At 45.2% G+C, this 22,666-nt stretch overlaps 2 protein-coding genes across 2 annotated transcripts in view; one reads left to right on the plus strand and one right to left on the minus strand.

Annotated features, from left to right (window-relative positions):
• Positions 1-22,666, plus strand: part of VTA1 (vesicle trafficking 1) — an 80,579-nt gene that overhangs the window by 7,435 nt on the left and 50,478 nt on the right. The window lies entirely within an intron of this gene.
• LOC149873203 (uncharacterized) lies at positions 2,769-5,336 on the minus strand. Its single transcript, XM_090031327.1, has 3 exons — positions 5,294-5,336; positions 4,436-4,512; positions 2,769-3,889 (listed from the first exon to the last, which is right to left on the minus strand). The coding sequence occupies exons 1-3, from the start codon at positions 5,334-5,336 to the stop codon at positions 3,137-3,139; spliced, it is 873 nt and encodes a 290-aa protein (XP_089887453.1). The 3' UTR covers positions 2,769-3,136.

A 22,666-nucleotide genomic window follows, 5' to 3' on the forward strand; every position in this document is an offset into this window, starting at 1 on the left:
CCCATGGGATGCCCTTGCCCATTATGGGACAGGGAGGCCAGGTTGAGGGAGATTCCTTGCCCTCCATCAATGCTGACCTCATGAAGGAACACCTTGAGAGGCTGGATACTTTCAAGTCATAGTTTCATAGTAGCTAGAGTCGGAAGGGACCTAGGTAGATCATCTAGTCCGACCCCCTGCCTTGGCAGGAAAGAGCACCGGGGTCAGATGACCCCGGCAAGGTGCTCATCTAACTTCCTTTTAAAAATCCCCAGGCTAGGAGCCTGCACCACTTCCCCTGGAAGCTGGTTCCAGGCCCTAGCCGCCCTGACTGTGAAGTAGCGCCTCCTAATATCTAATCTAAACTTACCCTCCGCCAGCTTGTGACCGTTATTCCTGGTCACTCCTGGCAGCGCACGGGGGAACAGGGACTCCCCCAATACCTGCTGATCCCCCCTGACCAGTTTGTAGCAGGCCACAAGGTCCCCCCTTAACCTTCTCTTGTGGAGGCTAAACAGGTTCAGGTCCCGTAGCCTCTCCTCATAAGGCCTGCCCTGCTGACCCTTGATCATACGAGTGGCCCTCCTCTGAACTCTTTCCATATCGTCCACGTCCCTCTTGAAGTGTGGCGCCCAGAACTGGACGCAGTACTCCAGCTGCGGCCTGACCAGTGCCGCATAGAGGGGGAGGATCACCTCCCTGGACCTGCTCGAGATGCATCTGTGGATGCATGACAGGGTACGGTTGGCCTTCTTGACTGCCTCCCCACACTGCCGGCCCATGTTCATCGTGGAGTCAATGACGACTCCAAGATCCTTTTCTGTCTCCGTGCTGGCAAGAGGGGAGTTCCCCAACCTGTAAGTGTGGTGCCGGTTCTTCCTCCCCATGTGCAACACCTTGCACTTATCAGTGTTAAACCCCATCCTATTCTCATCCGCCCACCGTTGCAACCTGTCAAGGTCAGCTTGTAGCCTATTGCACCCTTCTAATGCACCCACATCCCCCCACATCTTAGTGTCATCAGCAAACTTGAACAGGGTGCTTTCTACCCCCTCATCCAAGTCACTGATGAAGATGTTGAACAGTGCGGGCCCGAGGACCGAGCCCTGCGGAACCCCACTGCCCACGTCCTTCCAGGTCGAGAAGAACCCATCCACTACCACCCTCTGGGCGCGGCCCTCCAACCGGTTGGCGACCCATTTGACCGTGTGGGCATCGACACCACAGTTTCCCAGCTTTTTGATGAGGACAGGGTGAGAGACAGTGTCGAAAGCCTTCCGGAAGTCCAGAAAGACTACATCCACAGCAACCCCTGCGTCTAATGATTTGGTGACCTGATCGTAAAAGGCCACCAGGTTGGTCTGACAAGACCTGCCACTGATGAACCCATGTTGGTTGCCCCTGAGCATGCATTCCCCCGCAAGGCCCTCCTGGATGTGTGCCAGGATAATTTTTTCAAAGAGCTTACCTGGGATTGAGGTAAGACTAACTGGCCTGTAATTTCCTGGGTCCTCTTTTTTTCCCTTTTTGAAGATAGGGACCACATTGGCCCTCTTCCAGTCTTCCGGCACCTCGCCAGAGCACCACGAGTGCTCATAGAGCCGCGCCAGGGGTCCCGCAATGACCTTGGCCAGTTCCTGTAGAACCCTAGGGTGAAGATCGTCCGGACCAGCGGACTTGAACACGTCCAGCCTCTCCAGAAGTACCCTAACTAACTCCTCGCTAACCCCTGGCCCAGGTGTGTCTCTCCCGGGGCCCGAGGGGGGCCCAGCAGGGAGGTGGCTGAACTGGTCCCTACTTAGGAAGACAGAGGCAAAGAAATCGTTAAATATGTTAGCTTTGTCATCTGGCGTGATGACTAAGTTGCCCCTCGTGTCCTGCAGGGGCCCCACATTACCCGGGACCCTCTTTTTACCCCCTATGTATTTGAAGAAGGACTTCTTATTGTCCTTAATCCGGGAAGCTAGTCCTATCTCCATCTCTGCCTTGGCCCTCCTGACTGCCCCCCTACATCCTCGGGCGACTGTAAGATAGTCCTTCTTGGTGATGACCCCATCTCTCCATTGGGTGTATGCCTCCCTTTTAGCAAGGAGACATTCCCGGATGCTCTTAGTGAGCCATGGGGGTTTATGTGCCCTCCTGCTCCCTTTGACCCTTGTTGGGATTACCTCCCTTTGGGCATGGAGGATCGTCTCCTTAAGGAGCAACCACTCACCTTGGACATCTGATTCCCTTCCCCTCTGGGTCCTCAGCGCTTCCCCAACGATCCTCCTTAGCTTGTTGAAGTCAGCCCTCCTAAAGTCTAGGGCTGTTGCCTTGCTGCAGCCCTTTGCCACCTTACGCTGGATGGTGAATTCCAGCAAGCGATGATCACTGTCTCCCAGGTGGCCCATCACCCGCAGCCCCCTCACCAGGTCATCACCCGTGGCCAGCACCAGGTCCAACAAGGCGTCTCCCCTGGTGGGACTGTGCACCTCCTGGGTTAGATGGAGGTCCTGCACTCTGGCTAAGAACCGACGTGAGCGATCAGACTTGGCTGACTGCTCCTCCCAGCAGATGTCTGGGAAGTTCAGGTCCCCCATGATGACCACATCCTTAGCCCTCACTGCCTCTGTGAGCTGACCTAAGAATTCCTGGTCGAGCTCTTCTCCCTGGTTGGGAGGTCTATAGTAGACTCCCACCGTTAAGTCTCTCTCCCCTGGACTGCCTTTTACTCTAACCCAGAGCACCTCAGAGTGCCCCCCCTCTACCCCCTTGCTAATTAACGAGGAAGTATATTTCTCCTTGATGTAGAGTGCTACTCCTCCACCTTTCCTTCCTATCCTGTCCCTCCTGTACAGCCTATAGCCCTTGACACTCACCGCCCAGTCATGCGATGAGTCCCACCACGTTTCTGTGATCCCTACTATGTCAGGGCTGGTGACAGCTAGGAGGAGGGCGAGTTCCTCCTGCTTCTTCCCCATACTTCGAGCATTCGTGTAGAGGCATTTGAGGCCTCCAACGGTTGTGCCCACTGACCCCCTAGTCTCAGCAATGCCCCGTCCCCCATCACTTACCTGTTTCTCCCTTTTGACCATTGGTCTGGGCTCGCTGGCTGTTGCTGGGCCTGGTAGTTCATCATCTCCTCCGCCCTCATCTTCCCCCTCCCCTGACGAGCCTAGTTTAAAGCCCGCCGAAGGAGGTTCACCAACCTGGAAGAGAACACATGCTTACCTTTAGGGGAAAGGTGGAGCCCATCCCATCCCAGCATGTCTCTCATCACGATGTGCCGGTCATGGCTGAGGAAGCCAAAGCCCGCCTCGAAGCACCATTCCTGTAGCCTCCAGTTGGTCTCCGCTATGCACATCTCGTGGCGTCTGCCTCGACCGCTCACTGGCAGGATGGAAGAGAAGACCGCCTGTGCGCCCATCTCCCTCAGCACGCCTCCCAGAGCATGGTAGTCCTCCATCAGGCGATCAGGGGCTCTCCTGGCCGCATCATTAGTACCCACATGGACGAGGACCATGGGGTAATAATCGGTGGGCTGGATGATGGACTGGAGCATCCCCTTCACATCCTGAATCTTCGCTCCGGGCAGGCAGTAGACCTCACGTGCTGAGGGATCCTGGCGACAGATGGGGCCCTCCGTACCTCTCAGGATGGAGTCACCAATCACGATGACGCGATGCTTCCTCCTCTTAGGCCTCTTGACTCCCGCCGCCCGCACAGGACATTGTGTGCGCAGAGTCTCCTCCCTGGAATCTTCCACTGTTCCCTCCTCCTCCAGGGCTGCCAGGGCCTCATATCTGTTCTCCAGATGGACAGGAGGAACTGGTGCCGCAACATGGTTAATAGCCCTGGCGCGGGAGACCGTCTGCCACTCAGCAGTGGAGGGCTCATCCCGGGCTGCCCTCTCCTCTGTCGTACCACCCTGCAGAGAAAGAAAATACCTATCAATTTCCTCCTCTGCCTCACGGATTCCCCTCAGCCTGCTAACCTCCTCCAGGAGCTCCTGCACCCGCTCCTCCAGGGTCCTAAGGCGGATACCTACAGGACAGGTGCAGGAGTCCCCAGTCCCTGCCCCCCCAGACCTTGCCGGGCAGTTCCCGCAGGCCAGGGGGTTGGAGGACGGCAGCCCCCCCGAGGGCTCCATCTGGTTGGAGGCCTCGGACAAGCCCCGGGAAGGCCGCGCCCCCCGGGCAGGGGCCCTGGCAGAACTCCGTGTCGACACCATCGCAGGGGTTGCTGCCCTTACTAGCAGAGCAGGGGTCAGCCTCTGGGCCCCGCCTGCTCGCCCGCCAGCGCGAACGCCGCCGCAAACGCCGGCGCGCTCTTATAGACCGCGCCTGTTTGCGCGCTCTGTTCGCGCGGCTCGGGAGCGCGGCTCCCTACCGGCTCGGCTAAGAGGGACCCGGGGGGCTTCCCCTCCGGATCCGGCTCAGCTGCGCCAGCCCCTCAGTCCCTCAGCCCCACTTACCTTAGGGGGATCAGCTGCTGCTGCCCCCTCAGCTGCTCCGCTCGCCGCCGCCGCTGCTACTGCTGCACTCTCCTCCGCTCCGGGTCCAGAAAGGAGGCACACATGTGGGAAGGACACACGTGCGCCTGTGTCCCTCTTTTCCCCACTGCTCCTGACCTCCAAGTGCCGGAAGCTACGTCAAACCGCCATTTATAAAGGAGGCGGTTTGAATTACCCGCCGCTGCCTTACCCACCAATCAGGCGCTCCGGTGTCACCGGAAGTGCCTGTCGATGATCCCGCCCCCTGGGCACCCCCACTGGGGGGATCTGGTGAGACTGGAGCCTGTTCCCCTAGGCTAGTCCCAGAGGGCACTCCCTGGCTTGGGGGACAACCCCCTAGCCCTCACCTGCTTGCGCGCTCTGTTCTGTCAGCTGGCCCTAACAATCTACACCCCAGGGTACTCAAGGAGCTGGCGAGCGTCATAGCCCAGCCCCTGGCACAGATCTTCGAGAACTCCTGGCACTCTGGTGTAGTGCCTGAAGATTGGAAGAAGGCCAGTGTGGTGCCGATCTTCAAGAAAGGAAGGAAAGTGGATCTGGCAAACTACAGGCCCATCAGCCTGACCTCTGTCCTGGGGAAAGTCTTAGAAAAGATTATCAAAGAGGCCATTCTTAATGGACTGGCTGATGGCAACATCCTGAGGGATAGCCAGCATGGGTTTGTTGCGGGTAGGTCTTGCCTGACCAATCTCATTTCCTTTTACAACCAGGTAACCTCCTGGACAAGGGAGAGGAGATTGATATCATCTATCTTGACTTCAGAAAGGTCTTTGATCTTGTATCCCATGATCACCTCTTGGCAAAACTGGCCAACTGTGCCCTTGGGTCCACCACGATCTGGTGGCTGTGGAATTGGCTCCATGTTCGGACCCAGAGTGTGGTGGTTGACGGAAGTTAATCGTCTTGGTGCCCTGTGACCAGTGGGGTGTCTCAATGCTCTGTCCTTGGACCCATATTGTTCAACATTTCATTAATGATGTGGACATTGGAGTCAGAAGCAGACTGGCCAAGTTCACTGATGGTACCAAACTCTGGGGTAAAGCATCCATACCTGAGGACAGGAGGGCGATTCAAGCTGACCTTGACAGGCTCAGGAAATGTGCAGATGAGAACCTGATGGTGTTTAACACTGAAAAATGCAAGGTTCTCCACCTTGGGAGGAAAAACCTGCAGCATCCCTATAGGCTCAGCAGTGCTACCCTGGCTAGCACGACAGATGAAAGGGACTTGGGGGTCATGATTGACCACAAGATGAACGTAAGCCTTCAGTAAGATGCTGCGGCTAGTAAAGCAACCAAAACGCTGGCTTGCATCCATAGATGCTTCTCAGGCAAATCCCAGGATGTCATTTTCCCCTTGTACTCGGCCTTGGTGAGGCTGCAGGTGGAGTACTGCATCCAGCTCCACAATTCAAAAAGGATGTGGAGAAGCTTGAGAGAGTGCAGAGAAGAGCCACGTGCATGATCAGAGGTCAAGAAAGCAGACCTTATGATGACAGGCTGAGAGCCATGGGGCTCTTTAGCCTGGAAAAGCTCAGGCTCAGGGGTGATCTGATGGCCATCTATACGTTTATAAGGGGTGTTCACCAGGATCTGGGGGAACATTTGTTAACCAGAGCACCCCAAGGGATGATGAGGTCGAATGGTGATAAACTCCTGCAAGACCATTTCAGGCTGGACATAAGGAAGAATTTCTTTCCTGTCCGAGTCCCCAAGGTCTGGAATAACCTGCCAACGGAGGTGGTTCAAGCACCTTCTTTGAATGCCTTCAAGAGAAATTTGGATGTTTTTCTTGCTGGGATCTTATGACCCCACCAGACTTCCTGCCCCTGGCACTGGACTCAATCTTCCAGGGTCCCTTCCAGCCCTAATGTCTATGAAATCTATGAACACCTCCAATGTGTTTTAGCTTAAAAACGCACCACCGCCATTTTGTCAGCAATGATGCACATTTCATCATTTACACAACTGCGCATGGCACAGTGCTGGGAGCTTTTAAAAGCTCCTGGCGCTGCAGCGCAACTATGTTTGCAAATGCCATAACCTGTAAACCCTGAGTACTGGACTTAAGGGCCAGAAAGGCTCATTCCATTTTTATATTTTTGTGCACCAAGATGTTTTAGAAGGACTTTACTAGTCCTCTGTCACTAATGTCAGGCACTACAATCTTCCTGTGTGCGAGGAATTGTGTTAAAGACTTGGAGTGTGTCTGGGCTGTGGTCAGTGCAGTGTTATTGTACCCTAACTAAGGCACTAATCTTGTAAATGTTTGTGTATATAAGTTTACACCATGGGTATATTGACTCCGTGGGCTTTAAGGTAGTATGAAGATGATTGCTGGCTGGCTCAGGTACCAGGAACAGTCTAGCAGCAGCAACATCATCATAGAGCTCTACAAAGGCTAATTGACCTTGCTTTTCAGCACTGTGCTCTCTACTTCCATGGCTAAACTGCTTCCAGTAGCTGGGCAAGCTCATTTAAAAGTAGCTTTAGTATTCTGTACAGTGTTCTGTAGACCTACAATTTATAGTAGCCCCCATGATGACTCGTGACTGTTCATCATAATAGTAACATTAAGTGCATACTTAGATGTTTGCAGGTTGTAACGTGAGGCGTTACTACATGTGATCTGGCAGTAATGACCACACTGCGGTGTTAGCCTTATATTGACATTTCTACAGTGATGTTCCTTCCCTTCTCCCCGGCATAATGCTAGTGTGTGATGTGCACGGAGCTTGGTATTGAATTAGTAGTCAGTCACTCTTCATGCCTCAGAAAGCTGCAAGTATTTTTATAGGCACCGATCTTGTACATGTACTGAATTTTGCAGTGTGAGAAGCTCTTTTACAAACCCAAGTTTATGCATAAAGCTGATCATAGAATCATAGAAGTAGGGTTGGAAGGGACCTTGTAGATCTTCAAGTCCGACCCCCGTGTCTGGGCGGGAGAAAAACTGAACTCAAATGAGTCCAGCCAGGTAGGCATCAAGCCTCTTCTTAAAGATCCCCAGGGTAGGAGCCAACACCACTTCCCTTGGAAGTTGGTTCCAGCTCCTAGCCGCCCTAACTGTGAAGTAGTTCTTGTGGATGTCTAATCTAAACCTACTCTCCTGTAATTTGTGTCCATTGTTCCTTGTCATGCCAGGGGGCATTAGGGGAAACAAGGTCTATCCCAAACCCTTCTGGTCCCCCCTAGTGAGTTCATTGACAGTCACCAGGTCCCCCCTCAGCCTTCTCTTGTGAAGGCTGAACAGGTTTAGGTCCCGCAGTCTTTCATTGTAGGGTCTGCCCTGTAGTCCCCGGATCATGCGGGTGGCCCTCCCCTGGACCCTTTCAATGTTGTTCACATCCCTCCTGCAATGGGGCGCACAGAACTGGACACAGTACTCCAGCTGTGGCCTGACCAGCGTCGCATAGAGTGGGAGGATCATCTCCCTGGCTCTACTTGAGATGCACCTGTGGCACGACAAGGTCCGGTTAGCCCTGCCAACCGCAACCTCGCATTGTTGGCCCATGTTCATCTTGTAGTCAATAATGACTCCAAGATCCCTTTCTGCCTCCGTGCTCTCAAGAAGGGAGTTTCCTATTCTATAAGTGTGCTGCTGGTTTCTACTGCGTAAGTGCAGCACCCTGCACTTGTCAGTATTGAAACGCATCCTGTTTATGTTAGCCCACTCCTGTAACCTATCCAGATCTTGCTGCAGTCTTTCCCTCCCTACTAGCATGCTCACCTCACCCCAAATTTTGGTATCATCAGCGAATTTAAATAGGGTGCTTTTTACCCTATCGTCCATATAGCTGATGAAGAAATTGAACAGCGCAGGCCCAAGGACCGAGCCCTGGGGAACTCCGCTGCCCACTTCCCCCAGGTTTAATATGACCCGTCCACCACCACCCTCTGAATATGACCCTTCAGCCAATATGCAATCTATCTGACTGGGTAGGCATCAATGCCACAATTGCCTAGTTTTTTAATGAGGATGGGGTGGGAGATAGTGTCAAAGGCCTTGCTAAAGTCTAGAAAGACTATGTCCAGGGCGACACCTGCATCCATTGCCTTTGTGACCTGATCATAAAAGGCAGTCAGATTGGTCTGACATGACCTGCCCATGATATTTCCATGATCAGTATTTTATTTGACATTTTCTTATCCTTTGTTATTTCTCAGATTTCTCTTCTGCAGTTATTAATATCTTGTAACAGTATGTTCTCAGTTATTTCTTGATCTCCCAGCCACATAATTTTTATTGTGTGAAACTGTGTTCATAGGGCATGTCCATGCAATTGTGCAACATACCATGTCACAAACCCTTTTTTCTTTTTGTGGCGTATGCTGGAAATACTGCAAACATTATAATCTGATGGTATTTCTGGCAATTTTTGGTTTTATGCAGTGCTAAATAAGGTTCTTGAACATAGCTGCCACATGGCTCTATTTTTGATTAATCATATTCAAATCAAAACATATTTTATCAACAGTTGTATGTAATTCTAGGTAGCCTCTGAGGGGTAATTGTACAGGACTGCAAAAAATATCTAACTTGTGGGTATAATTAACAGAAATAAGAATGTTTCTTTAGTTTCTGGGATATCCTATATTGCAAATGCATGCTGTCTTAGAGACATCGTTTCTTGCTTTCTCTGTTGACCTTGTGCCAAGAAGAACAAATGTATTTATTAGGTAGCACAAGTAAAAATGCGTGGCTTGTGTACAACACCATTATAAAAAAATGAAGTTTTTTAGGGAAAAGTTATGTTTGGAAGTGTTTATTCATAGACTATAATAGTTTTAAAGATTACACCTTGTGAAAATTACTTTTTACCCAAATTACTGTTGTTTTAAAGTGTGTGTGTGTGCGCGCGCGTGCCTAGGCTTTTGTGCGGAGTTTTGGCTACATTTAATATCTTGTGTTAGTCATATGACAAGACTTTCTTAGTAGTGCTAGTTCAATGCCTGGCTTTTTCCATACACCACTGATGGTCAGCTAAATTAATAGCTTCAGCAGCATGCTAGGAATACCTAGAAGTTATATAGGTCCCTTGTTGAAAAAACAACAGATGATTAATGAAGAATAATGTTAAATTCTTCCTATATTAAGTAACCTCGGTGAAAGTTAGATTGCTTAAAAGACCCTGCTTGACTTGTTTAAGAGTTGTCATTTTCCAAACACAAGGAGGCAGACTCTGATAAGAAATCTTTGGCCTGTTTAATAATTAAAGAAAAAGTATCCTTAAGTAGCATCAGAAAGAGAGTGCATCTTACAGCTGCTTTTCAAACATTAGCACAATCACTTGTTTTTGTAAGCATTTTCTTCTGTTGTAGGGATTCAATAGGGGATTTTTTTTGCTAGTGATGTTTCATACCTTTACAGTATACAACAATATATGTATGACTAACAATACAATTTAATTTTAAGAGATCTTATTTTTGAATGGTCATCAGTGCTTTCTAGTGATGGGCTGGAATGACCCAGCCCAGGTCTAAAAAGTCTGGCACTAGGACCTGGCCATTGCCACTGCTGCCTCTTCTCCCTAATGAGTGGCTGCAGCAAGGGCAAAGCCCAGTGCTGCTGTATCCAGCCAACAGGTCATAGGTTGCTGATCCCTCATTTTCTAAGTAGTTGCTTATTGCACTCTAATATTGTTCAGAGGTATTCAGATTTGCACTAAAAACAAAATATTGCCTCTAAATTCTTTAAATATTCCATTACATTTCATAGTATCTTAAAATATTACTGGTGTTTGTATAACTTGTAAATGTAGTCTGACATGATATTGCTGGTTTGTTTCAGTAACTTCTAAGGGGCAGAAATTAAGGCTTGATTTTTGAAACTACTGATTTGTATCAGTTAAAGTACTGTCTCTTGAAATCAGTGGACATACACATGCCTGATGGTAGTTGCAAGGAAAATTAGGCCCCTAGTTTTTCTTTAAATCTCTTGCTTCTACCACCCTCAGATTCAACTTTCGGATTCAGAAAGAAGCATCACAGATACCAGTTTATAAGGCCCTTATTCTGCATGTGCATTCACAGTTTTCTGGGAATCCGAGGACAGAAAAGGACACGCAAGATTTTAAGCTCTTTTCTCCAAGAACTCAGGCCAGGGCATCACTTTATTGAAGAGCTGAATGCAACAGAATTAACCAGTAGTTGTCAGCAGTGAAATGCAGATCTCCTACATGGATGGGGAAACAACCATTGTTTGGCATTTTTAGATAGCAGCTGAATTTGAGATTCTCATTTTGTCTGGTTTACTAGGTGGTCTACCCACCTTCTAAGCTTGTGGGAGGTAAAGCCGCTGTATATAATCTGTGGTTGAATAGTACCCAAATAATGAACGGCTTTGCAGAAAACTTGTTCAAATTACAAAAATACATAGACCGAGTGTAATATTTTCTTGTAATAGAAGACATGGAGCAAGGAATTACCACTCAGCATTGTCATTTTTGAGGCTGAGAACTGTGCAGCAGTCCACAGTCATTTTGAGATTGCTGAGGCTCTTCTGCTTATATTCTCTGTGTAGCAGCTCTAGTTTGTACCCTCATCCTTTCTCCCAAAATTGGTATAAAAAGATATTTAATAACAAACCTATTTTGTGTTTATCAAAATTACTTAGAAGTTAAAATATCAAGTTAGTCATTTTAAAAAAATTATAGCATAAGAACCAAATTTAGCTGAATTATTATTAAAGTGCAGACTAGTAACAGTAAGACTTTTTTTCTATTGTTCTGTCATTTATACAGGACAATAATTATTCTGTTTTTAATATCAAAGTTTAGAATGGACATTTAATCTAGTTAAATCTAGTTAGTTAGTTTAATCTAGTTAGTTCAGACATTTAGTCTGAAGCAGTATATAATTAAATGGTATTAGATGCATGAAAGTAATAAAGCAATGCTGGCTCCTCTCCATTGCAAAAATTCCTTAGTTCACTTACTGCCTTTCTACACTTAATGATGGGTCACCAGAATTTAAACATCTAAAATACTGTGCTCAAAAGATTCCTTGTGTACTAAAAGGTAACTTTTGGGGTTTTCATGTAACGTTTTTACAGAACTGAAATCATGGAAGGAACCCAAAAATATGGGTGGAGAAATACTCTTTGCTCCAATTTCAATAAAGCCATGGACAGGTTTGGCTTAAATTGGGGGATCTTATACTAGAGACCAGAAGACATGGACTTCCACATTAGTATCTTGGAGCTCAGAGCCATTAGGTTAACCTGAATGTCATTATTGGCACTTTCCATTTAAATTACATCCCCAAAATGCCTGCTTCTGTATGATTTTTGCCATTTTTCTTGTCCTTTGTTCAAATGAAATAGGGACCGGTGCTGCACAGCCAAGGACAATCTGTAGCTTACATCTTTAGCTAATGCTACTTCTTATTTTATATATAGCAATGCTGCTTCTACTTTTATCCTCCTTAGTAGGACAGTGAAAAGGAAGAGGATGGAGATGCAGACATCTTCTTGAGCTCCTCCCAAGTAGGGAAGTGAAAGATTAAACTATGAATCCTTTAACCAATAAGTGCACTGGTAACCAGTTAGCTTACTGGTTATCCTTTAGCTCCAGGTGGGCACAGTCTGGCAGGGAAGGGGGGTAAGGGAAGCTGCATGGTGCCCCAGAAGCAATCAGAAGATAGTAGGGCAGGGAGGATGAAGGAGGAGGGCAGGGGGACTAGTACCTATAGCCTGAGGAAAACAGAACTGCCTAATAACTCATCATTTAAGCAATTAGCAACTCATTCACAGGTGCCCCCTCCTCCCAAGGCAGAGCTTCAAATGGGCTGTGTTGTTTGGCTGGCCTTTTCTCCTCCCCTTCCCCCTTTCCACCCCCCAATCAAAGGGCCCCAAGAGCAGCTCCCAACAGTAGCTGTGTCCAACCTGCTGTGTTATCGGTTAATCCTTTAACCAGCGTAATTAAAGGAAGTTAAACAAATGTATTTTTAAACAGGCAAGGTTCTTTGAGTAGATGTGTGATAACTTTTACTAAACCAAGTGAGTAGTTGGAAAAAAGTTCTTAGCAAGCTTTCGGGCACAGTCACTCTTCTTCAGGTATTTTTAAACTATATTTACATCCCTACTCCCAAGGGACTTGCCCCAAATGCCTATGGGAATGATGGCCTATGCTAGACATTGGAATAGGGATGGAAGTTGACTTGGAGTTACCCTAGAGAAACAAGTCTCCCAGTGCCTGAAGAAGGGTGTTTGTAGCTGAAAAGCTTGCACAGAGCAATTTTTCCAAATAATTTAGTTGGTCTAATAAAAAATATCACATCTACCCAAACAACCTGGCCTGCCACCTCCTTATTCCTGAGCTCTGCAACAGAATCCTAGCTGGGGTGGGAAGGTATTTATGGAGAGAAAAGGATGGTTGTGGCTCTGTAAACAGGATCTTAGCTGTTTTCTGAATGAAGGTACTAAGCATTGGCCTCTTACCATCATCTAAATGGTGTGCTAGATATTTGTGTGGTTTGATGCATGTTATAAAAGGATGTTAGAATTAAAAAGTACAGTAACCAACAGCCAGCAGCTAGTGAAATGAGCTCAGGTGGCTTGGGGCTTTGAAGGAGATTCTCCAAAATAAAAGTCAGGGGAAAAATGTCAGCATTTGCCATCTCACTTATTGAATATCACTGCCAGGCCACAGGAAGACCATCTTCAGGATGAGGGGGTTAAAAGGAGCATTCTGAGAGACTCAAATGGAAATGTCATAAACCTCAGGAAGATTAAACTGAGGTCCTAGATATGTAGGTTCTCACATTTTGTGTCCCATCCATGCCAAGCCATGATGGTGGAGCAGTTTAGAGGGAAAAGGTCCTCTGAACTTTTTGAACCGCCAGACATTGATAATATATGCAAGTTTCACAGTGAGAGAGATTGGCCTAAGTACTTTATGCACATATCAACTGTAATTTTCAAAAGAGTTTAAGGAAGACGCCAATTTCTTAAAGGTCCTAGCCAAAAGACTTGTAATTAATTTTGATTTTTCTGATCCATATATTATTCAGCTAACTTCATAGAGCAATACAGACAACCCTTCTCTAAAATGCTTTTATTCTTTCAGTTTACACTTTAAGAAACATTGATTCTTCTTTTCCCACAATTACGTCATCAAGACAAACAGAACATGAAGAAAATCATCTTCAGGTTTTTTCCAACAATTTTCCTAAAGTCTTCTTGGTTTTTACCTTATGTTTTGTTTTAAAGCAGAAGAGAGATATGGTTTCTTAGGAATGCTTCTGACTGGTGTAACTATTTTTGATTAACTTATTTTATTACAAGGGTCAGTTTCAGAATCTGAGGTACAGCAAAGCTTTTAACATGGAGGCCAATTGATTTCCTATTGGTAGCTCTGTTCTAAATGTGCAGGGATTTGCAAAGCGTCTGCTTGTTAAAGCTGAATAAGCTTTTAGGCGGTATACTGGATTGATTCTAAGAGTACATAGAGATAATTCATTATTTAATTGTTTTGTGGAAGTGCAGTGATCTGTCCATTAAAAATACAAGTATTGATGTTGGCTGTTTAAAAGATTTATGCCTAATACTTCCTGGGTAATGCCTGGAGATCTATATATCAAGCATCTCCTTCTCCTGCTGTTTGTACTGCGCAGACTTTTAAGCTTTCCCTATACTTTTTCTGACCATAGTCAGCATCTTCATTGCACTTCTTGGGTCAAGCCACTATTCCTTGCCTGGAGTGAAAGCCTACATCTCTCCTATTTCTGTCTTCTGTGAGTTTAGAAAACAGATTATTCATCATCATGGCAACACATAATTTTGTAGTGAAAGTCAGCAATTCCAAATCCTGGTTTTAGTTAAAAATATTTCGTACAGAGAGAGCCATGAAGTAAAATGTTAGCAGTCTGAAAAAACCTGATTCTTTAAACACTTTGCAACAACATAGGTAGCTTTTATATATGTTTTTTGTAGTCAAAGTTTGTTAGAGGACTGCAAGTTAGCCCTTAAACAGCACTGAAAAGTGGGAGCAGAGCTTGGAAAAATGAAATTAGTCATTCTTTTCCTAAGATTCTTAGTGGACAATTGTTAGATTATTTGCCTTACCATTTAAACTTAATAGCTGCAACATGTGTTTGTAATTGCAAATATAACTGATTTTTCCAAGTAATTCATTTTATTAAACAAGTTCTTCTTCCGAGAATAGCATTTCCTAACTTGTTGCTTACAATTTTTAAAAAAGATGCATGTATGTTGTGTTCAGTGTTTGTAGTGTCTATTATACAAAATTATCTGTTCTTTAAAGTTTTGAAAACTGAGCCCACCCACACAAAACTGTAGAATTATAACAGCTTTTAAAGAATGGGATTGTGGATTACTGTTCCGTTTAGGTTTTTTCACATTCCACAATTTGGATACTATTAAGACATAATCAAGGGGTTTCTGGGACATCTTTTTTTGGGCTTTTTAATGATGCATAACTGCATTATTATTATTATTATTATTATTCCAGAAGAAAAGAAGCTTTGTTTTGCTTTTATTTTCCTTACAAGTATCAGGCATTTCAAGTGTTTTTATGTTTGAGCAGGAATTATTGTTTGACTCTTTTTATAATCAGACCCCTTTTTTTTTGCTGTCCTGTACTTACTATTTGACTTGCCTGTTGTTTTTTGTATCAGGTAATGGAGGGAAGCATTTAGTCCTATTTCATATCAGATGCTGCTTGGTAAAGTAGCTGACAACACATTCTAGTTCAATTCAGTTAAACATGATTTAGCCATTCTAAAATAGTTAATAGTAATTGCTTCTCAGCCTCTTGAAGGCTCAGATCATGTGCTTTGTATCTCTCTGTTTGAAGTATTAGACACTATGCCCAATACAATAACTGCCATGGTGGTAAATTTTGTTTACAAGAGAATTTCTTTGCTGGCAACCATATTTTGTTTATAAAGATACAGTTGCACCATATTGATCTCAGCTATTTCTGCATTCATACATCTTAAGCTCCCTTCTGTTATCTCTTGAAATATTCCCAAAGTATGCTGTACTCCAGAGCTCAGGCAATAGTGTAACTGGCTTACAAACTGGCTTATTTTTTTTGCAAGTGTTTGATCATTGGGAAGAATGGAGAAACAGGGTGGGGAAGGTGTCTGGAGTCTATGTATTAATGGACTGCAAAATGTGTTACCCTATTAATCACAGAATAAAATCTGATCTAAGCATATGCTATTTTAAATTATTCTGCTGTTTCTGTGGCGCACGTGAAATAGGTTCTAGATTTTACTTATTTCCCACGTTGGAAAAAAATTGAATGGATCTAGAAAAGGAAATACCCTCTGACTCTTCTAGACAAGCAAAAAAGGCACAAAGTAGGGCAGCATTAGAAGCTCAAAGCTACCCTTTGTACTGATTCTGTGGCTAGAACTTCCCTAATGCTTCATTTTTATTTGGCATGAAATTCCTTTTAAAAGGTTCCAGATCTAGTGAGTTGTTATCCTGACTAGATCTGGAATATTAAGAATGAGTGCCATGTGCAAATTAAAGACAAAATACTTGCTGGGAAATTGTGCTGTGCTTTAGCAAAGGAAAAATAAACTGGTATTACATGACATAAAATAAAAGCAGAACCGTTTGTCAAAGCTTACTCTCTAATTTTTCCAGCACAACCATACTTAATATTTCCTGAAGAAAAATTAAAAGAAAGAAATTGAGACATACATTTTGGCATTATCTTGGCAAAACATTTTTCTGATTGATTAGTTGCCAGGTCTTTATGACTTTGGGGATAAAATCTTTGTCTCAGAAAGTAAAGCAGACCTTACATGTATTAATGATTAGTAAAACATAGTTCTACAGGCAGTCCTTGGACTTACGACACAATAGGTTCCTGAAAACGGCGTCTTAAATCAAAACGTTGTAGCTTGGAACCGATTTTCCCATAGGAAACAATGTTATAAATGAGAGATTGGTTCCTGAACCAAGTCCTAATGCCCTATTTTCACCAAAAGTAACCAAGAATATTGTACTCAATCAATTATAGTTGAGTAATATAGCTACATTAATGTATTTATACTGTAAAAAGCAGTCATTGATTTGGAAGGATGTCTTTGAGGTGGCTTTTCTGGATGTTTTGAAGGGCTCTTGGGTGGACTTTTTGAAGGGCTCTTGGCTGGAGTCTTCTCAGGAGTCTTGTCTGCAGGTTTTTCTGGAGTCTTGTCTGCTTTCTTCAAGAAAGTGTCCAAGGAAGTTTGGACAGATGTTCTTCAGGGAGATGAGCGATGCAGCGAACTTGGTCACTGGCATGATATCGCATCAGATCAAACATTATGAAGTTGAAACTGACATCAGAAAGTTGAAACAGAATGTCAATTTATAGATGTTGTAAGTGCAACGTTATAAGTCGAGGACTGCCTGTATTTTTGTGCGCGCTAAAAAAACCAAAAGATTTACAATTTTGTTTATCTTTCTTGTGTTATGAAATAGCACTTTACATTCGTTTAAAGTAGTTTCAACAAACTGTCCTTAGCTTCTGTCATCCCCTCTTGTTCATTTAGTAATTCAGTTCCATTGACTAGATAATTTGTGCTGCTAAGTAGTAATGTCATTTTGTATGTGTATATATGAAATCGGCTGCATAAAACAAGCAGAAATTAAATGAAAAATTCTTAATAGGCATTTTTTATTTTCAGATGTCTTGTGCCTTTATCATGAATAGTGATAAAGAACATGACTTGTACATCACTTGTTCATGTCAGAGTTCCTCTAGCACAATCTCTTTAGGCTGTGGAAATGTTTTGACGCTAGAATGTATGGGTGCCTGTAGCCGTGTGGGGAGGCTGCTCCAATGCACTGTAATTACAACTCTTCAGAGCAGACTCAATTAATCAAGTCTGCTGCAGCATGCAAATAGCGCGTCTCCAGCGGCCTCCATATCTTGCGTATCAGTGTCTTCGTGCTTCAGAATGGCGGTAGTAATGCTTTAACTAAAGTTTGTTCAGCGAGCTTTCAGGTGTGCCCCCGCTGCCATTTTGAAGCACAGGCACACAGATGCACAGGATGCTGCAGGTCCTTTAATTAGCATGGCTCTCAGAGCTGCTCTAATTAAAGTGCCCTCCTCTTCTCCCCCCACTTCCCCACCCTCAGAGCATGTATAAAAATGCCCTATGGCTTCAGCTGTGTTTTTTATATCAGAAGTTCTGATAGCTTGGCTTTTAAAGGTATATTTATGATCAAAAGGTTAACTAAACAGGTGGCTCACTTAACTTTTTCATTTTACAGTACATTGTTGTTTTGAGGGAAAAATACTTTAGTTGGATTTGAAACCATGTATAATGATGAGAAATTGCTTTTAAAAGTTTATAATTTGATGCAAAATGATGTCTTGTGCCATTAACAGGTCAGTTTTTGTTTTTTAAAAGGATTTATATTTGAAATCATATACATGGGGATGGGCAAAATATGGCCCGTGGGCCAGATCCGCCAACCAAAAGATTCTGTCTAGCCTGCAGCAGGTTCCTCAGCCCTTCCCAGCCCAGGCGCAGAGAGCAGCCCAAGCAGTGGTGCATATGGGTAGTCCTGCTACCCCTGGGCGTGTGGTGGGGTGGGGGTACCTCAGTGGCCCTGCTCAGCTTCCTGGCAGCCCCCATGGTGGTGGCTCACTCTGTCCAGCTGCTGCTGCCAGTCTTCCATGCACTGATCAGGGATGCTGGATGGAGTGGGCAGGCAAGCAGGGTCTCCATGGAGATTGGCTTGGGCCAGGATTGTGGGGTGGTAACAGTACAGGGCTGGGGCCCCAGGAAGAGCGGTGATCTGATCCCCGCATCTGGATCTAATCCCTGCCCATGGAATCAGCACCTGTCGCAGGGATGTGTAAGGAACAGATGGCAGCTCTGCTTCAGTCTCTAGCCCCACACTTGCTGTCCCATGATCCCAGCCCTACCTGAATGCTGCTTCTCATGCACCGGTGGCCCCATTCCATCCACCAGTCCAGGTGCATCCTGCCTGCAGAGGGCCCGGGTTTGGCTCCATAGAGACCCTGTTCGCCTGCTCTGTCTGGCATTCTTGGTGGTGGTTGCAGGGCAGATAGGGCAGGCCCCAATAGGACTAAGTGCTCCGGGCTTCCACCACCCCCCTGCCCTGCCCTGCCCTGCCCTGCCCTGCCCTGCCCTGCCCTGTCCTGCCACACTGTGCTGAGTCAGAATGCACCCCCACCAACCCCCTTGCCGGGCAAGGTCAGCACATTCCCTCTCCCACCCCCGGCCCACAACTGGTCACCAAAAGTCCTTAAGTGGCTGGCCCTCCATCCCAAATAAATCCACCCCGGTTTAACAGAATGCAGATTCTATTTAGTAGCCTGTAAGATATTTTTATGATTAAGTTTTAGGATACTTTTAGGACTTAATGTTTTTGGCAAACCAGAGTTATATATGCTATTTGCAGTATCATAGAAGCATTATGGGTGGTTTCTAAGGGACTGTAAATGTTTACTCCATCTTTTTATGAAAGAAAAGGAGAAATCACTTGCAGTTTATTATGCTTGGCTTTTCTCAGTAATTAGGTGCAACAGTGTAGAGATTTGACTTCTTGTTTAGGAGTTTCCTATAGACTTTGAGACCACCAGACTTCCATTTTTAATGCTAATAGAAACAGTCCTCTCCTCTGCTAATAGAAACAGTCTGACTATTAATTGTTAAACATTTTGTATACGTGTGGACTCAGGAGGGAGGTGGTCATTATTGTTCACAAATTAATGAAGGCATCTATTCACTGTATGGCTTCAGTTAAATTAGTAGCCCTGATGCATGAAGTACTGAAGTAATGCTTAAAAGTTGAACTGCTTATTTACTACAATAGTAAAACTGCTGCTAGATCCTTGTTTTACTGCAGCCTTAGTTTGTGTAAGTAGTAGAATAGGGAGACATTTAACACAAGCATGCTTTATCCTTATGTTGAACTTTTGGTCACTTCAGCACTAAAAGGATATTCCAAAACAAGAAAAATTTTAGGGAAGGTTGACAAGAGTATCAAGGAATATGGAAAGGCTAACATTTGAATAGAGGTTGAAGAGACTGGGATTGTTTACCTTTGATAGAAATCAAGATAAAATGATAAGGAATGAAATACAGAAGGTAGATGAATGTTTTTCTTCCTGTTCCTGACACAAGGACAAAGGAGCATTTAATAAATTGAAAATCTATCATTCAAAACTAAATTTAAAAAAAATACATTAAACTTAATTGAAATAGTAGTTTTATTACAATGGAACCCATTGTCTCAGCATGCTTCTAAGGTAAACATGCATAGGATTCATTTGAATCCTGTGTATTTTTTTTAGACATATATATACAGTCTATGTATATGAATCTTGCATATTTTGTATACATGGAAAGCCCTACTGCCCCCTGTGATTACCACATATTCCGTAAAACTGGCACTGTATTGCTTGCCAGTTCGAAAGCCAAAATCCGTGGTTCTTTGATCTTTTACAATTTTATTTTTTTTAGTTTATTTGGTCTGGAGGATAGAAACAAATGCTGTATTTATTCAAATCCAAGATGACTTCAAATTTAAGACGACCTCCCACATTGTAGGTTCTAGAAATGGAAAATTACAAATTTGTTTTAATTTTCCATGTCTAAAATCTAGTTATTAGAAGGTCCTCTCACATTCACATCCCTCCTCCCACCTACTCCACTGCTGCAGAATAAGTTTATGGCAGGGAAACCAGGTGCTGGGAGTAGGCAGCCTGTCCTATGCCGCTTCTTATCCCCCTCCCCTGCTTGTCACTTGCCCCCTCACTGTGCCTGGCTCTTCTCCTCTCCTCTCCCAGTTGCCTACCCTTGCAACTGTCCTGACTTGGGTCATGGAGCACCTGGCTGGGCCAGGCAGTATCAGCGGCTCCAGATGCAGCCTCAGTTGGGGTCAGGGCTACAGCAGCTCCCCCAGCCACTCTGCACACCTCTTCCCTGTACTTCCTCTGTTCTGTGATCCCCTTCCCTGTGCTTCCCTCACTGAGCTCCCTTTCTCTGCACTCCTTGCACCTTCCTTTCCACCCAGCACTGCTCCCCTTTTCCATTGCTCCTTCCCTGTGCTGCCATCAGTGTCTTCCCCTGTGCCCTCCCTTCCCCTGCCCACCCCCCCTGTACTCTGCACTCCTTCTCTCCCTGCTTCATGGACCTCCTGTCTGCTGCAGGAGCCACCCTGGCCTCAACTGAGCCACAGCAACTTCATACTCAGCCTGTCCTCAGAACTAAGACGAGGGATTTTTTCTACATGGTGAATAGGGAAAATAAAAAACCTTGTCTTAATTTGAGCAAATACAGTAAGTTTATTTCTTCTTCAGTGTCCTTCAACGTGTATTTTATATATCCAGAGTTGGTGTATGAAATATGCAGTCAGATATCAGAAGAGATGTTATGTTACATGATTTAGGTTTTATAACCAGACATGACCCTAGCAGTATGCGTGGCCCAGGGCAAATTGGCTTATGCAGGACCCAGATGCGAAGAAGTCAGCAGTGGCGGTGGGAGGGAGGGTGGTGAGCAGCTGGACACAAAGCTGGTGGTGGCACAGAGTTGCCAGCACTAGGTGGGCCCTGCAGGAGGGACTGTAGTCACTTCATCCAGCTCCTTGGGTCCCCACAAAGCACGGGGCCTGGGGCAGTTGTGTTCCCCCCCCCCCCAGGACAGCCCTGTTTATAACAGTCTTTAACTGTTGGAGATTACTTATTATGAGCCTAATTATTATGCATCAGACTATTCTGAAGCTTCAGTCACTTGGCTCTAAATCATCTGATACTGGCCACTGTTAAAGGCAGGATATTGGATGATATGATATGGTCCATGGCAAATGATTCAATAGTTATTCCCATGTTCCTGTAGTGGCACCAAAAGGCTGGAAAATCTTTTTTTTCTAATTAGTTAATTTGATCCCAAACTTTAACTGTTTTAATTATATTATGAATTTATTCCAGGGTTATGTGCATCCCTGTATCTTATTCTTTTGGGTTTCTTTTACATACAATCTTAACTGTAGTTTTTTTTGTAGCACCTGGTTTTGGGATGACAACAGCATTCTAAAGATTAGAAAGATAAGTTACTGGTACATACTCAAAACTGTGTTTATACGATAAGCTCCAACTGCTCCTGACCTAGGTTTTTTCAGTTGCTAACAGCTTTCTCAGGAAATCACTTTTGGATTGAAATCCCAGGGTTTAGTCTCAGAATCAAGTTGTTTTGTTGTTCTAGAGTTGATTATAAATGTGTTTGACTGTTTTTTAAATTACTCAAATATGTGTAGAGAAGAGTCAGAAGGCAAAAGTATTTTATTTTTTAGCTGGTGAGAAATGTTTTAGCTTTTTTTGTGGTTGGATAATTCAAAATCAACTTTATTGTAACATTTAAAAATAGAAAGTACATAATTATGCATTAGGGAATTCTTACTTTGTCTGGATTGAAGAATTTGGCTTTGAAATAATGTATGGCATTTGATCTGTGTTGAGATGTTTTCTAAACTTAAGAACAATTAACCAATTCATAGTTTCATAGTTTCTAGGGTCGGAAGGGACCTGAGCAGATCATCTAGTCCAACCCCCTGCCATGGCAGGAAAGAGTACTGGGGTCAAACGATCCCAGCAAGATATTCATCTAACCTCCTCTTAAACACCCCCAGGGTAGGAGCCTGCACCACTTCTCTTGGAAGTTGGTTCCAGACCCTAGCCGCCCTGACCGTGAAGTAGCGCCTCCTGATATCTAACCTAAACCTACCCTCTGCCAGCTTGTGACCGTTATTCCTGGTCACTCCTGGCAGTACTCAGGGGAACAGGGACTTCCCCAATGCCTGCTGATCCCCCCTGACTAGTTTATAACAGGCCACAAGATCCCCCCTCAGCCTTCTGTTTTGGAGGCTGAACAGGTTCAGGTCCCGTAGCCTCTCCTCATAGGGCCTGCCCTGCTGTCCCCTGATCATACGAGTGGCCCTCCTCTCGACCCTCTCCATGCTGTCGACATCCCTCTTGAAGTGCGGTGCCCAGAACTAGACGCACTACTCCAGCTGCGGCCTGAACAGTGCCGCATAGAGGGGGAGGATCACCTCCTTGGACCTGCTCAAGATGCATCTGTGGATGCATGCCAAGGTGAGGTTGGCCTTCCTGACTGCCTTCCCACACTGCCGGCCCATGTTCATCTTGGAGTCAGTGATGACCCCAAGATCCTTTTCCACCTCTGTGCTGACAAG

The sequence above is a fragment of the Crocodylus siamensis genome, chromosome 1 (genome assembly GCF_052110815.1).
Source record: "Crocodylus siamensis isolate JL-2025a chromosome 1, ASM5211081v1, whole genome shotgun sequence".
NCBI lineage: Eukaryota > Metazoa > Chordata > Crocodylia > Crocodylidae > Crocodylus > Crocodylus siamensis.